General features: G+C 45.5%; 1 protein-coding gene across 2 annotated transcripts in view; it reads left to right on the forward strand.

Annotated features, from left to right (window-relative positions):
* Nucleotides 1-16,949, forward strand: part of man1a1 (mannosidase, alpha, class 1A, member 1) — a 590,495-nt gene that overhangs the window by 398,629 nt on the left and 174,917 nt on the right. For both annotated transcript variants that reach the window (XM_070885307.1, XM_070885308.1), the window contains exon 5: nt 16,757-16,851. In XM_070885307.1, coding sequence (XP_070741408.1) covers nt 16,757-16,851 — 95 coding nt within the window. The remainder of the gene's footprint in view (nt 1-16,756; nt 16,852-16,949) is intronic.

Here is a 16,949-nt window from a genome sequence, read left to right on the forward strand (position 1 = left end):
AGCACTTATATACCAGGGCCCGCACACGCGCATACAGCCTGATGACCTCCGACAGTGGCGCCCCCTGGTGTCTAGTGACCCCAAGCATCAATACATGACAATCTTCTTCTTCCTTCCCCCTCCCCCAAGCAAGTTGGTTCCTGACCTTACCACCCTCCCCACCTCCACCCTACGCCAAAGATGGGGCAATGTGTGTGGTCACGGATTGTTAACTGGTTTGTTGGGTATGAAGTGAATCGTGACAGTGTCGTGACTTCCGGATTTCATCCACACAAATGATATCACTTGTCACACACACACTGAACTTTCTGAAAAATCAACCAAGTGTAGGGGAGGAGAGGTAGAACATGGTATGGGTGTAAAAGGGGTGGGGTTGGAAGAATGTGGTCTGTCTAAACTGAATTCCCCCTCTCCTCCGATCTCTTCTCAGCACCCCCCCCCATCCAGTCTCTCTCTCTGCCCCACTTTCTCCCCCAGTTTATCTATCTCCCTCCCCCACCACACAGTCTTTGTCTCCTTCCTCCACCACCCCACCCCCCAGTCGCTCACTCCTGCCTCTGCCCCACTCACTCACTCTCACTCACTCAGCACTGGCATGCGCGCTCAGATCGAGCCGCATGCGCAAAAAGGGAGGTAGTCCAAGCTGCGCAGGCGCAGAAGGACGCAAAGTTATGAAAATAATCACTGCAAAAGTTAGACATGTAACAGGTTTTATGCAAGTACAGAGGCAGGGAAAGGCAGAGGGGAGGTATGAACACAAGGGATGATCTGTGATCGGGTAGAAGGCAGGAGTGATTAAATGACAAAAGGTTTGAAGGGGGAGGGGAAGTTGGAGATGAGATATATTGTCCTGTTGATTGAAGAACAAAACTAAGAGGTAGAAAAGCTTGTCTATGGTGAGGGTGGAGAAACCCTGCTGAGATTAAATGAAAACTGAAGAAATAGGAACAGGCGTAGGCCATTTGGCCTCTCGAGCCTGCTCCGCCATTCAATAAGATCATGGTTGATCTGATCTTGGCCTCAACTCCACTCCCCCGCCCGTTCCCCATAACCCTTGACTCCTTATCATACAACAATCTGTCTATCTCCACCCTAAATATATTCGATGACCCAGCCTCCACCGCACTCTGGATTACAGAATTCCAGTGAGTCACTGCCCTCTGAAAGAAGAAATTCCTCCTCATTTCAGTTTTAAATGGACAACCCCTTATTCTAAAACTATGTCTCCTAGTTCTAGATTCCCCCACGAGGGGAAACATCCTCTCTGCATCTAGCCTGTCAAGCCCCCTCAGAATCTTATACATTTCAATAAGATCACCTCTCATTCTTCTAAACTTCAATGAGTATAGGTTCAACCTGCACAAACTTTCTTCATAAGACAACCCCTTCATCTCAGGAGTCAACCTAGTGAACCTTCTCTGAACTGCCTCCAATGCAAGTATATCTTTCCTTAAATAAGATCATCAAAACTGTCCGTAATACTCCAGGTGTGGCCTCACCAATACCCTGTACAATTGTAGCAGGACTTCTCTGTTTTTATACTCTATATCTCCCTTGCAATAAAGGCCAACATTCCATTTGCCTTCCTGATTACTTGCTGTACCTGCATACTAACTTTTTGTGTTTCATGTACAAGAACCCCCAGATCCCTCTGTACTGCAGCATTTTATAATCTCTCTTTGTAATAATTTGCTTTTTTTATTTTTTCTACCAAAGTGGATAACCTCACATTTTCCCACATTATACTCCATCTGCCAAATTTTTGCCCACTCACTTCGTCTATCAATGGGCCCAAGTTTCCTAGGAGTTGCTCCGTTTTTTTTTTGGCGCAACTAGATTTTTTTGGAGTAACTTAAAAATCGCACTTCTCCCCATTTGAGTTGCTCCAGTGTAAGTGAGTTAGTTAGGTTTTTTTTTAAGTTCAGTTTTTTTTTCCAAAAGGGGGCGTTACCAGCCACTTATGCTTGTTTTGGCCATTTAAGCAAGTTTAGCCAGCTAAAACTTACTCCAAACTAAGTTAGGCCAGAGTAAGTGACCACTTTTGTACGTTCTGAAAAACCCTGCGGTGAATTAAGAGATCAGCGCAGGTAACCTCCAAGTGACAGTGTTATGATAGGAATGCTAGTTTTTTTTTAATCCCAAGCAGCGAGACTGGACAGGGTGTAGATATTATCAGCCTGATTAAACTGAGTATATTTTTAGAAAAGGTAGCTAGATATTAAAGTACTGGAAAATCTTTGAAGATTCTTTTCTCCCCCGCCAGATCAAATCTCTTTCCCCCCCCCCCCCCCCCCCACCACCAACCAGTCTCTTGTAGCCCTCAGTGCGAGAAGGCAGCGGCCAGCCTGTGCGGCAGGCCACTCGGCCTGGGATAGAGAAGGCGAGCGTCGGCTCCTCCCACACAGCCTGCATCTCACACACTCAGATTCTGAGGGCGAGGAGCTACTGCACATGTGCGCACACTCTAGTGTGCGCATGTGCTCCTGCTCCTATTTCTTCAGCACCGGGACCTGGCTCCGCCCCCGAATCCAGTTGCCATGCTATGCCACCATGGAGGAGAGGCTGGGGAGCTGCCAAACTTGGCCCGAAGATTTTTGGCGCTCTTGGAGTTCTACAAAAGTGGCGCACCTCTGATGAGTGCACCAGAAATCTATACTGGCCAAATTTGGGCCCTATTTCCCTTTGCAGATTCCTTACGTCCTCCTCACAAATTGCTTTCCCAACTATCTTTGTATCATCCGCAAATTTGACTACATTACACTCGATCCCTTCATCCAAGTCATTAATATAGATTGTAAATAGTTGAGGCCCCAGCACTGTGGCACCCCACTGGTTACAGTTTGCCAGCCAATCAATGACCCATTTATCCTGACTCTCTGTTTTCTGTCAGTTAGCCAGTCCTCTATCCATGCTAATATATTACCCCAACACCTTGTGCTCTTACCTTGGTACAGTCACCTTTTATGTGGCACCTTATCGAATGTCTTCTGGAAATCCACATTCCCAACATCTACTGGTTCCCCTTTATCCATCCTGCCCGTTCCACCCTCAAAGAACTCGAGCAAATTTGTCAAACATGATTTCCCTTTCATAAAACCATGCTGACACTGCTTGACTGCATTATGATTTTCTAAATGTCCTACTATTTCCTTAATAATAGACTCCAGTATTTTCCCAATGATAGGCTAACTGATCTATAGCTTCCTGCTTTCTGTCTCTCTCCTTTCTGAAATAGGGGCGTAATATTTGCAATTTACCAATTCGCTGGGACCTCTCCAAAATCCCGGGAATTTTGGTAGATTACAACCAATGCATCCACTATGTCTGCAGCCACTTCTTTTAAGACCCTAGAATGCAGGCCATCAGGTTGTTGAGGAGAAATCTCCCTTTCTCCCTAGCGGATCCGCTGAAATAATGGATCGATGCTCTTGATGGATGACACACTTAGAGATAGGTTAGAAACGATTTATTCTGGCATATGCAAGGGAAGGTCTGTTCTGAGTTGCCCAAGACAGAATCTTCAAAAATCCAATGGTCTCACTGGTCTTTATACAGATTTCTAGTGAGCCGGTCTATAACATATCTTTTGAAGTGACAGTGATTTAACTGCCACAAATAACACAGATGTAAGGCAGAGACAAATAACAGAATTTGTTACCATATTTGGTTCAGTCAAAGAAAACATTCAATTCACAAAGCACAGAAACCTTTGTTAACATGAAAGACGGGAATTTAGTTCAGTTAAACATTGGTTTAAAACATTTGTTAACCCTTATCAGACTGCCTGCTGTGTGAGCTGATCCCTTCTTCTTCCTGAGCATTTGGCTTCTTTGAATATGTTATCTCTGCCTCTCGGAATGTGTTTGTTTCTACAGGTTTGATTTATGGGCTTTCTCAGCCTGTTCCACATTCTTTAAGAGTTAAACACATAAACTGTTCCATGTATTCCTTCAAATTTAAAGTTCAATTTTCTATCATATATGTGAGTTTTACATACAATCTGTCGATAATTCCTTACCCTACTGCAAGGTCCAGGGGACTTGTCCACCTTTGATCCCATTAGTTTGCGTAATACTTTTTCTCTAGTGATAGTGATTGTTTTAAGTTTCCCCCCCCCCCTCTCCCAATAGCCCCTTGATTATCAATTATTGGGATGCTTTTAGTGTCTTCTGCCATGAAGACTGATACAAAATATTTGTTCAAAGTCTCTGCCATTTCCCTGTTTCCCATTATTAATTCCCCAGTCTCATCCGCTAAGGGACCAACGTTTACTTTAGCTAATCTCTTTTTATGGGCTAAAATTTCCCTAACCTGTTTTTCTGGCGCCCTCACCTGAGGTGCGTCGCTTTTGTCCGCCTCCAAGCGCGCCGAAAAAGACCTCCGTATTCTGGCCACTCCCCAGCCTCTCCTTTGCCGTGGTACAGCGAGGGCCAATGGATTGGGGGCGGAGCCAGGTCCCAGTGCTGAAAACAGTGCTGGGACCTCTGCACGTGCGTGCTAGAGTCTGCGCGCATGTGCAGTAGCTCCTGGAAGGCCATTTCTGCAAACGCGCTGCAGGCTGTGTAGGAGGGGCCCGAAGCACACCGTCCCTAGCCCTGGCCAATGGGCTCCCTCATCGGCAGCCCGCTGTGTTCCCCAAGGTAGGACTTCTATTTTTTATTTGTTATTTACTGATTGATTTTGGTGCTTTAGGTGCAGGGTTCCTTCTATTTTTTTATTTGTTATTTATTGATTGCTTATTATTTTGGTCTTAGTGCTTTAGAGGCAGGGTTCCTTGTATTTTATTTGTTAATTAATTGCTTATTACTTTTTGTGCTTTGTTTGGTGCTTTAAATATAGTTACTTGCGCCGATTTCTTAACTGTAAGTAAGGTTTTTCTGTGCGGATAAAAGTGGACACATACGCTGCCCTAAGTTAGTTTAGTACAACTTTTTTCTGGCCAAATTGACATAAATAGTATAAGTGGCTGGGAACGCCCCTTTTGGGGAAAAAAAAACTGACCAAACAAAAAACTTAACCAACTCACTTACACCAGCACAAATTAAATGGCAATATTTGCAACTAAAAAGATACACCAGAAAAATCAAGTTACACAAAAAAAAGGTGCAACTCATGGGGAAATTTGGGCCCTTGATAACTGTAAAAGCTCTTACTATCTGTTTTTATATTTCTTGCTAGTTTACTCGTATAAACTATTCTCTTTTTTTTTTAGTCGTCCTCTGCTGGTTTCTAAAAAATTTCCCAATCCTCTGGCCTTCCATTATTCTTGGCAACATTGTATGCCTTTGTTTTCAATTTGATACCATCTTTTACTTCCTTAGTTAGCCACGGATAGATCATCTTTCTCGTAGAGTTTTTCTTTCTCACTGGAATATATCTTTGCTGAGAGTTATGAAATATCTCCTTAATTGTTTGCCACTGTTCATCTACTGTCCTACCCTTTAATCTATTTTTCCAGTCCACTTTAGCCAACTCTGCCTTAATACCTTTTGTAATTACCTTTATTTAAATTCAGGACACTAGTTTGAGACCTAGCTTTCTCACCCTCAAACTGAATTTGAACTTCTACCATGCTATGAACACTCTACCCATGAGATCATAATTAATTCAGTCTCATTACACATTACCAGATCTAAAATAGTCTGCTCCTTGGTTGGTTCCACAACATATTATTCTAAGAAACCATCCCGAATATGCATTCTGAACTCTTCCTCAAGGCTAGCTTTGGCAATTTGATTTGTCCAATCAATATGAACATTAAAATCGCCCATGATTATTGCTGTACCTTTCTTACAAGCCTCCATTATTTCTTGATTTATACTCTATCCTACTGTGTGGCTACTGTTTGGGAGCCTGTAGACCACTCCCACCAGTGACTTCTTTCCCTTATTACTTTTTACCTCCACCCAAACTGATTCTACATCTTGATCTTCTGAGCAAATATAATTTCTCACTACTGCACTGATCTCATTCTACCCCACCTCCTTTTCCTTTCTGCCTATCCTTCCAAAATGGCAAGTACCCCTGAATATTCAGTTCCCAACCTTGGTCACCTTGCAACCACGTCTCTAATGGCTATCAGATCATAACCATTTATTTCTATTTGTACCATCAACTCATCTATCTTGTTACGAATGTTGCATGCATTCAGATAAAGAGCTTTTAATTTTGTTTTTTTACCATTTTTCTCTATTCTGACCCCACTTTCTGATGCACTCATTTATACACTCTGTCCCTTCCTGTCACACTCTGGATATCATTACCCCACCACTACCCTGCACTATGGCCTTCTCCTTTCTTTTTGACTTTTTACATTTCTGCTCCCCGATCCCTCCCCCCCACTATTTAGTTTACAACCTTATCTACAGCCCGTGTCATTCGATTCGCCAGGACACTGGTCCCAGCCTGGTTCAAGTCAAGCCCGTCCCAATGGAACAGCTCACTTATCCCAGTACTGGTGCCAGTGCCCCATGAATTGAAATCTATTTCTCCCACACCAGTCTTTTGAACCACGTGTTCATCTCTCTGATCTTATTTACCCTATGCAAATTTGCTCGTGGCTCAGGTAGTAATCCAGAGATTATTACTTTTGCAGTTCTGCTTTTTTATTTAGCCCCTAGCTGCTCATACTCCCTCAGCAGAACCTCTTTTTGTCCTACCTATGTTGTTGGTACCTATGTGGACCATGTCATGTATTCAACCAGCAATGTAACCCATGTATAAACTGACCTAAGTTGTACACCGTGAGAACACTGACCACTAGGTGGGAGACACTCCTAACCTGGACCTTCAGGTATAAAAGGGGAAGCTCCACTCACCTTCATCACTTGAGTGCTAAGGAATAAAGGACAGGTCACAGACTGACCTCTCAAGCATGGGCCTCATGTGCATTTATACTGTGTAGTAAGGACGTATCAATAGCGACAAGAAACTGGGATTTAAACCACGCGAGCATGGCCACTAGCAGAACAGACGAGAGGTACTGTGTTAAGGAATGGTTGGGACAGAGATTCAACATTGTTAAAGCAGCACACAGTTCTCCAGGCAGACAAGGGCAGTCAGGCATGCCCCAACATGTAGTCGAACCCAGAGGGGGAGTTCGACAGAGACAATGGCAAGCTGAACAGCGATTCACGCCATTGCAAGGGACAATGCGGCCAGTAATGGGGCCATCAACACCTGTTAATGGTGCACTCAAGGACAATAACAGGGGCAGTCAGGGACAATCGACTGGCAAGGGACCTTTTGTTTCAAACCGCAACTCATGCTGGAGGCGTGGAGGCATACATTCAGCCGGATTTTGCAGAGATGAGCAAAATACCTGCAGAAATGGACACTGGGGGAAATCGCTGGAAGCTGAAGTTCAGCGAGTTCATGTGGAGCACGTATACAGTTCATACACCAGGACGCCACCGATAATGATGAAAGTGCTCCTCAATGGCATCCCAGTATCAATGGAGTTAGACACGGGTGCCAGCCAGTCCCTGATGGGTATCAAACAGTTCGAAAAGTTGTGAGCATCCAAGGCCAGGAGGCCAAAATTATCGCCGATTGACGCACAGCTACGGACTTACACAAAGCAGATCATTCCGGTGCTAGGCAGCGCCACGGTAGTCGTGACCCACAAAGATTCGGAGAACAGGTTGCCACTCTGGATTGTCCCAGGGGACGGTCCCGCACAACTGGGGAGGAGTTGGCTTGCTATCATGAACTGGAAATGGGGCGATGTCAATGCAATTTCCTCTGTGGAGCGAGTATCATGCTCACAGGTCCTGGACAAATTTGACTCATTATTTCAACCCGGCATTGGCACTTTCATGGCCAAGGTAGTGATTCACATAAACCTGGACGCCAGGCCAGTACACCACAAGGCCAGAGCGGTGCCGTACGTGATGCGGGAAAAGATAGAAGGCGAATTGGACCGCCTGTTGAGGGAAGGCATCATCTCGCCAGTCGAATTCAGTGACTGGGCGAGCCAGATTGTGCCGGTGCTCAAGGCGGATGGGTCGGTCAGGATATGTGGCGATTACAAGGCCACCATCAATCGGGTGTCACTCTAAGACCAGTACCCGCTACCAAGAGCGGAGGATCTCTTTGCAACGCTATCCGGTGGCAAACTTTTTTCAAAATTGGACCTGACCTTAGCTTACATGACCCAGGAGCTGGCGAGTGAGTCGAAGAAGCTGACCACCATCACGACACACAAGGGGTTGTTTGAGTACAACAGATGTCTGTTCGGGATTCGCTCGGCCGCCGCGATCTTCCAACGAAATATGGAAAGCCTCTTCAAGTCGATTCCAGGGACGGTGGTTTTTCAGGACGACATCCTCATTACGGGTTACGATACTGAAGAACACCTCCACAACCTGGAGGAGGTGCTACGCAGACTGGACCGTGTAGGTCTGCGACTGAAAAAGGCGAAGTGCGTCTTCCTAGCTCCAGATGTAGAATTCCTGGGGATGAGGGTAGCAGCAGATGGGATCAGCCCTACTGCGTCCAAGACGGAAGCGATCCAGAGAGCACCCAGACCCCGTAACACGACGGAGCTGCGTTCGTTCCTGGGGCTCCTGAATTATTTTGGTAACTTTCTTCCCAAATTGAGCACGCTGCTAGAGCCACTACACGTGCTCCTACGCAAAGGTCGCGAATGGGTCTGGGGGGACAGCCAGGAAAGGGCTTTTAATAGAGCACGCAATTTGTTATGTTCCAACAATCTGTTAACGCTATATGACCCATGTAAGAAACTTGTGTTAACGTGCGATGCGTCGTCCTATGGTGTCGGGTGTGTGTTGCAGCATGTCAATGCCAAGGGCCAGTTACAGCCGGTAGCTTATGCCTCCAGGAGTCTGTCCCAGGCAGAAAGGGGCTACGGGATGGTAGAAAAGGAGACGCTCGCATGTGTATATGCGGTAAAGAAAATGCACCAGTACCTGTTTGGCAGGAAATTTGAGCTGGAGACAGATCACAAACCCCTAACGTCCCTTTTGGCTAACAACAAGGCCATAAATGCAAACGCATCGGCCCGCATACAGAGGTGGGCACTCACGTTAGCTGCCTATGACTATACAATTCGACACAGACCGGGCACCGAAAACTGCGCCGATGCACTCAGCGGGCTCCCACTAGCCACCACTGAGGGGGCTACCGAGCATGGTGCTGAGATGGTCATGGCTGTTGAAGCTTTCGGAAGCGAAGGCTCACCCGTGACAGCCCGTCAGATTAAAGTCTGGACAAATAGAGACCCGCTATTGTCCCTAGTCAGGAAATGTGTCCTGAATGGGGACTGGGCAGCCACGTACAGGGCGTGCCCTGAGAAATTTAAACCATTTCACAGGCGCAAGGATGAACTCTCGATTCAGGCCGATTGCCGACTGTGGGGAAACCGTGTAGTCATGCCCCAGATGGGCAGAGAGGTGTTTATCAGAGAACTCCACAATGGACACCTGGCCATTGTCACGATGAAGGCAATTGCCAGGTCACACGTTTGGTGGCCAGGGATAGACGCAGATCTGGAACTTTGTGTTCGCAGGTGCAACACGTGTGCCCAGCTGGGCCATGCGCCCAGGGAAGCCCCCCTTAGCCCCTGGCCATGGCCCGCCAAGCCTTGGCCACGCATCCATGTGGACTACGCAGGTCCTTTCATGGGGAAAATGTTTTTGGTTGCAGTAGACGCCTACTCCAAATGGATCGAGTGTGACATTTTAAATTCAAGCACATCCTCTGCCACGGTAGAAAGTCTACGGGCAATGTTCGCCGCCCACAGTCTACCGGACATCTTGGTCAGCGACAATGGCCCGTGCTTCACAAGCACTGAATTCCAGGACTTCATGGCAGGCAATGGAATTAACCATGTTAGAACGGCACCGTTCAAGCCGGCCTCAAACGGCCAGGCAGAACGAGCAGTGCAGATAATCAAACAGGGGATGCTCAGATTCCAAGGGGGTTCCCTTCAAACCCGCTTATCACGCCTCCTGTTGGCCTATAGATCCCGACCATACTCGCTCACAGGGGTTCCACCCGCAGAGCTACTAATGAAAAGGACGCTCAAAACCCGATTATCCCTTATACACCCCACCATGAAAGAAATTGTCGAGAGCAGGCGCCAGTCACAATATCACTACCCTGACAGGAATGCGAGGGCGCGATGTATTGATGTAAATGATCCTGTTTTTGTCCTCAACTACGATGCAGGGCCCAAATGGCTCGCAGGCACTGTGGTTGCCAAAGAGGGAAATAGGATTCTGGTCGTTAAACTTACCAATGGACAAATCTGCCGCAAACATGTGGATCAAACAAAAAGGAGGTTCAGCAACCCCATAGAAGAAGCAGAGGAAGAACACGATATAGAGCTCACTCCACCACAGGTGACCGAACACCGGAACCAAAGGGAGGAGAGCCCAGTCACTGGGCAGTCCGGACAGGCCTGAGGCACCGCAAACAGCAGACACTCAGGCCAGCGCCCAACAACCGGAGCCCCAACTCAGGCGCTCTACAAGGGAGCGTAAACCACCAGAGAGACTCAACCTGTGATCCCAATAAGACTTTGGTGAGGGAGGTGATGTCATGTATTCAACCAGCATTGTAACCCATGTATAAGCTGACCTAAGTTGTACACCGTGAGAACACTGACCACTAGGTGGGAGACACTCCTAACCTGGACCTTCAGGTATAAAAGGGGAAGCTCCACCCACCTTCATCACTTGAGTGCTAAGGAATAAAGGACAGGTCACAGACTGACCTCTCAAGCATGGGCGTCGTGTGCATTTATACTGTGTAGTAAGGACGTATCAGACCACAACAACTGGATCTTCCCCTTCCCACTCCAAGTTCCTCTCCAGCCCAGAGGAAATATCCTTAACCCGAACAGGCAACACAGCCTTCGGGACTCACGCTCTTGGCTGCAGAGAACAGTACCTATCCCCCTAACTATACTGTCTCCTACCACTACCATATTTCTTTTTACTCCCCCCAACTTGAATGGCCCCCTGTACCACGGTGCGGTGGTCAGTTTGCTCATCCTCCCTGCAGTCCCTGCTCTCGTCCACACAGGGAGCAAGAGCCTCGAACCTGTTGGACAAGAGTATGGGCTGAGGCTCCTCCATCACTCGATCCTGGGTCCCCATACCTTCCTCACTCATAGTCACACCCTCCTATCCCTTCCACGGACCAAATTTGAATTATTTAACCTGAGGGGTGTGACTCTCTGCTGGAATACAATGTCGCGGTAACTCTCCCCCTCCCTGATGTATCGTAGTGTCTGAAGCTTGGACTCTAGGTTATCAGCGGGAAGCCGAAGTTCCTTGAGCCGCCAACACTTACTGCGGATGTGGTTACCGTGGATCACACTGGTGTCCACCAGCTCCCACATGCTGCAGCTACAACACATTGTCCGCCCTGCCATCTCTAATATATTTTATTTAATTAATTAAGTTTTCAAGTTTGGAAATATTAATTATCTATGTTTAGTGTTTAATCCCAGCTCTTAATTTAAAGCAGTGCCCAATTTTAGAAGAGAGAGAAATACTGACCAACCAATCACTTGCGTGCTTTCCTGTGACGTCACACTTTGATTTATTTTTACTTCTTTCCCATCACAGGTCCGTTGGCGCTGCTCCCAGCTCGCTGCATTATCCTCCCACTCTGGTCTGGTCTCCCGCTGGTTGGGTGCTGCTTTATCCTCCCGCTCTGGTCTTATTCCCAGTGTCCTGGCCAATATTTATCTCTCAATCAACATAACAAAAAAAAACAGATTATCTGGTCATTATCACATTGCTGTTTGTGGGAGCTTGCTTGTGCTCAAATTGGCTGCCGTATTTCCTGCATTGCAACGGTGACTACACTCCAAAAGTACTTCATTGACTGTAAAGTGCTTTAGGCCTAGCCTAGCCATATAGAGACAGTTATATGGAGTGCGACTGCAGGGAACAGTGCCAGCCCTTATACATGGCCTTCTTCGACCTTTGACACTGTCAACCGCAGGGGTCTATGGAGCGTCCTCCTCCGTTTTGGATGCCCCCAAAAGTTCGTCAACATTCTCCACCTGCTCCACGACAACATGCAGGCCATGATTCTTACCAACGGATCTATTATAGACCCAATCCACGTCCGGACTGGGGTCAAACAGGGCTGCATCATCGCCCCAACCCTCTTCTCAATCTTCCTCGCTGCCATGCTCCACCTCACAGTCAACAAGCTCCCCGCTGGAGTGGAACTAAACTACAGAACCAGTGGGGACCTGTTCAACCTTCGCCGTCTCCAGGCCATGTCCAAGACCACCCCAACCTCTGTCGTCGAGCTACAGTATGCGGACGACGTCTGCGCACATAGAGGCTGAACTCCAGGACATAGTTGACGTATTTACTGAGATGTACGAAAGCATGGGCCTTACGCTAAACATCCGTAAGACAAAGATCCTCCACCAACCTGTCCTCGCCGCACAGCACTGCCCCCCAGTCATCAAGATCCACCGCGTGGCCCTGGACAACTTGGACCATTTCCCAAGCCTCGGGAGCCTCTTATCAACAAGAGCAGACATTGATGACGAGATTCAACACCGCCTCCAGTGCGCCAATGCAGCCTTTGGCCGCTTGAGGAAAAAAGTGTTTGAAGACTAGGCCCTCAAATCTGCCACCAAGCTCATGGTCTACAGGGCTGTAGTAATACCCGCCCTCCTATTTGGCCCAGAGACATGGACCATGTACAGCAGACACCTCAAGTCGCTGGAGAAATACCACCAACGATGTCTCTGCAAGATCCTACAAATTCCCTGGGAGGACAGACACACCAACATTAGTGTCCTCAACCAGGCCAACATCCCCAGCATTGAAGCACTGACCACACTTGATCAGCTCCTCTGGGCAGGCCACATTGTCCACATGCCAGACACGAGACTCTCATAGCAAGCGCTCTACTCAGAACTCCTTCAAGGTAAACGAGCCAAAGGTGGGCAGAGGAAACATTACAAGGACATCCTCAAAGCCTCCCTGATAAAATGCAACGTCCTCACCGACACCTGGGAGTCCCTGGCCAAAGACCGCCCTAAGTGGAGGAAGTGCATCCGGGAGGGCGCTGAGCACCTCAAGTCTCACTGCCGAGAGCATGCAGGAATCAAGCGCAGGCAGCGGAAAGAGCGTGCGGCAAACCAGTCCCATCCTCCCTTACCCTCAACGACTATCTGTCCTACCTGTGACAGGGACTGTGGCTCTCGTATTGGACTGTACAGCTACCGAAGGACTCATTCTAAAAGTGGAAGCAAGTCTTCCTCGATTCTGAGGGACTGCCTATGATGAGTTATGGTGAGTATAACGTGGGTACTCTCTGCTCCACACCCAGTGCAACTTTGTACTAAAACACCTCAACACCGAACGCAATGTAAATCCACAATCCAGTCACACTAATGGAGTGAGAGATCTGTTGGGTGTGAAATAAATGATTGCTGCTGGAAGCTTGGTGGGCAAGAATAAAACAGCATATCCTCTTAATTTACTACAAGCAGCATTAGGGGAGATCCACTTCTATTTTTTAAAAGTTGACAAAGACACTTTTTGAAAAAAGTAAATCATTACCGTTCTGGTTAAATCCATTTTCATTGCGTTGGTGAAATGTTGTGAAAGGGTAAGTGCTGCTGAGCTCGATGTTGAGAGCTGGTTGAAAGAAACACGGTAGAAGAGAGCTGAATTCTCATACACAATTGAAATAACTAATCTTAACTGATATTAATCTCCTCTCATCCAGTTTCCCCCAATCATTCCCTCAGTAAACTATCAATTAAAATGATGTGAAAAAGGAAAGGATGTATGTGGGATCATCATTTTTTATACATTTCCTTTTAACAGAGAGCACCATTCGGAACAATTCACTTACTACATGAAACATAATGGATTTGATTTGTCTGCCTTCATTCATTCACATCATTAAACTATTTGAGTTCTCAGCTGGGCATCTTCCTCCTGAAATGAAGCCTTTGTTAAAAAAAAAAAGGATTTCATAAATTCTTGATTCGATTTACTTTTGTGACGTTTAAAGAAATTCTATGTGATCAGTTAATATTTGAGAATTAGAGCAATTCTTAAGCTCTAGTTTATCTCCATTTGCAAGAAAAAGAAAATATCTATTCCTGCTTTTAATTAAAATTCTTGTAGTAACTAGTACTTTCTACTGTTACATATGCCACTTCTTTTTGCTTTGATTTCCATTTACTGTGCCAGGCGATTATAGCCTGCATAACTGCAGCAGTGGAGCTGAAAGCAAACTTTGTTGATGAATATTTCACCACTAGGTTCAAGTTTGCATTTCCCATGTGAGTAAGAGGGGTCAGAACAAGGTGCATCTATTCTAAGGCGATCTGTGCCATCACCAAGCATTTCCAAATTCCAGAAATTACTTGGAACATCTCCAGCATATGTTTGTTTAAAAGGGTTATGATGGAATAGTCTGAGAAATTCAAGAACAGTGTGCCCTTGTTTTGTTTTATCCTTAGTTCCATCTGTATAGCGGTAAAATATTCCTATTTATCTACTGGGATTTGTAGTCCTTTTGTACAATCAAAGCTATATGTTTTGTTTAGAAAACTATCTTGCTTTATCTTTCAGAATGGTGTGTATTTATATGTTGGAGACAGCATGTCTTTTATTTTCCAGAATTCAATTGTTTAAGCAAAGAATAAACGCACCACTTTCACTTTTGAATATGTTACAAAACATTATGCAGACTGCATGAAAATAGAAATAAAATGAAAAATATGTAAACTCTGAAAGAGAGCAACATCTCTTTTTGGTGTCAATTTTACTAATTTCATCTATTGATGTTTTTTAAATCAATGTTTTTCCATTATTATTTGGTAAGAATGTAGGATTGGTGTATCTTGTGGAGATCTCCATGAACATTATAAATTACATTCTTGGTTGACTTGCAGTCATTTAGGAGCAGGAAAGAGTGTTCTCTTTATTGCCCATCTCATGAGCCAGGACAACTGAGCATACCAGCCAGGCTGTTTTGGTTCAAGCTGTTGAAGTTTGAAAGTTGATGAATCACTGTGTCATTAAATAGCTTGCCAGTGGCTGCATCACCTGAAATTGGATGCTACATGAAGAAATACTTGTGTGAAATGGTTGGGTTTCAAAAATCTGCACCATTTTCCTCAAGCAGGCAGAATTTTGAGATTTGGGTTATTGTATCCAATTCTGGGCACCGCACTTTAGGAAGGATGTGAAGGCTTTCGAAAGGGGGCAGAAAAGATTTACAAGAATGATTCTGGGGATGAGGGACTTGGTTGTGTGGATAGACTAGAGAAGCTGAAGTTGTTGTCCTTCGAGCAGAGAAGGTTGAGAGGAGATTTGATAGAGGTGTTCAAAATCATGAGGGGTCCAGACAGAGTAGATAGAGTGAAACTGTTCCCATTGCAGAAGGGTTGAAAACAAGAGGACACCAATTTAAGGTGATTGGCAGAAGAACCAACAGCGACATGAGGAAAAACATGTTTACACAGCGAGTGGTTAGGATCTGGAATGCACTGCCTGAAAGAGTGGCATTCAAAAAGGAATTGGATAATTACCTCAAGGAAACTACAGGGCTACGGGGAAAGGGGTGGGTGAGTGGAACTAGCTGAAGTGCTCTTGCAGAGAGCCGGCACGGGCTGAATGGTCTCCTTCTGTGCTGTAACCATTCTATGATTCCTTAACTAGAGGTGTAACTTGTGTATCACTATGCTCATAATTTTGCTAACTGTTGCAATCCAACAATATGGCAGTGTTATTTACATTACCAACTTATGAACTTATCCCAATTGCCTTACGATAATAAATAAAGGTGGAAAAGCTGAGGACAGGACAGCCATATTCAATACTGAAGCTGGAGGCCAAACAGGCCTAATTTCAGAACATAAGAACATAAGAGATAGGAGCAGGAGTAGGCCATTTGCCCCCTCGAGCCTGCTCGGCCATTCAATAAGATCATGGCTGATTTGATCATGGGCTCAGCTCCACTTCCCTGCCCGCTCCCTATCACCCTTTACTCCCTTATCGCTCAAAAATCTGTCTATCTCCGTCTTAAATCTATTCAGTGACCCAGCCTCCACAGCTCTCTGGGGCAGCAAATTCCACAGATTTTCTCCTCATCTCAGTTTTAAATGGGCGACCCCTTATTCTGAGACTAGTTCTAGATTCCTCCATGAGTGGAAATATCCTCTCTGCATCTACCTTGTCGATCCCCCTCATTATCTTACATGTTTCAGAAATAAGATCACCTCTCACTTGGTTTCTCTCATCCTGTAATTCCCAAGTTGTTTTAATTTTATTATAAAATGCAGAATAAAAGTTTTAATGAATTCTGGACGCTAAATAATTAATACATTTTTGATCTTGCAAAAATGTCTTTTATCACATTGGCTCCTCTTTCTAGCTTGGCTTGTGCCTGGCTTTTGTTTACTGACTGTGACCTGGAATTCTGCTAAATGGGTGGACAATGGACTTCTTAGCAGCTTCAATCAATATTGCAGCTGGCTTGTAGATTGTGTTAAAGTATAACCCAACATGGGACGATATAGAGCTCATAGCCCCATATGTAATAAAATGCATTAACTATGTAACCATAATCATACTGATATTTGATTGTGTATTAGGATGTTAATGTCACTGTACCTGTATTTTTCCAAGGACTTTCATTTATACAAAAGTGCATTTGTTCCATGTTTTCTTTTTTCTGTAGTTTTGTTTTTGGCACTGGTGCAATATTGCTACATTGCTGTTTTTCTCTGCAGGTATTCAGGACTAAAGCAGTGGAACTAGGGGAGAAGCTTTTGCCTGCTTTTAACACACCTACTGGAATCCCTTGGGCTCTGCTGAACATTAAAAGGTAACCAGTGCAGCTGTAAAACATTCTGTTCGCTTATCAAGTTTCTGGGTGTCATTATTTAGTTTATTAATGCATTAGTATCTAAGTGGAATATAAAT

This window comes from Pristiophorus japonicus, chromosome 7, assembly GCF_044704955.1.
Source record: "Pristiophorus japonicus isolate sPriJap1 chromosome 7, sPriJap1.hap1, whole genome shotgun sequence".
In the NCBI taxonomy this organism is placed as follows: domain Eukaryota; kingdom Metazoa; phylum Chordata; class Chondrichthyes; family Pristiophoridae; genus Pristiophorus; species Pristiophorus japonicus.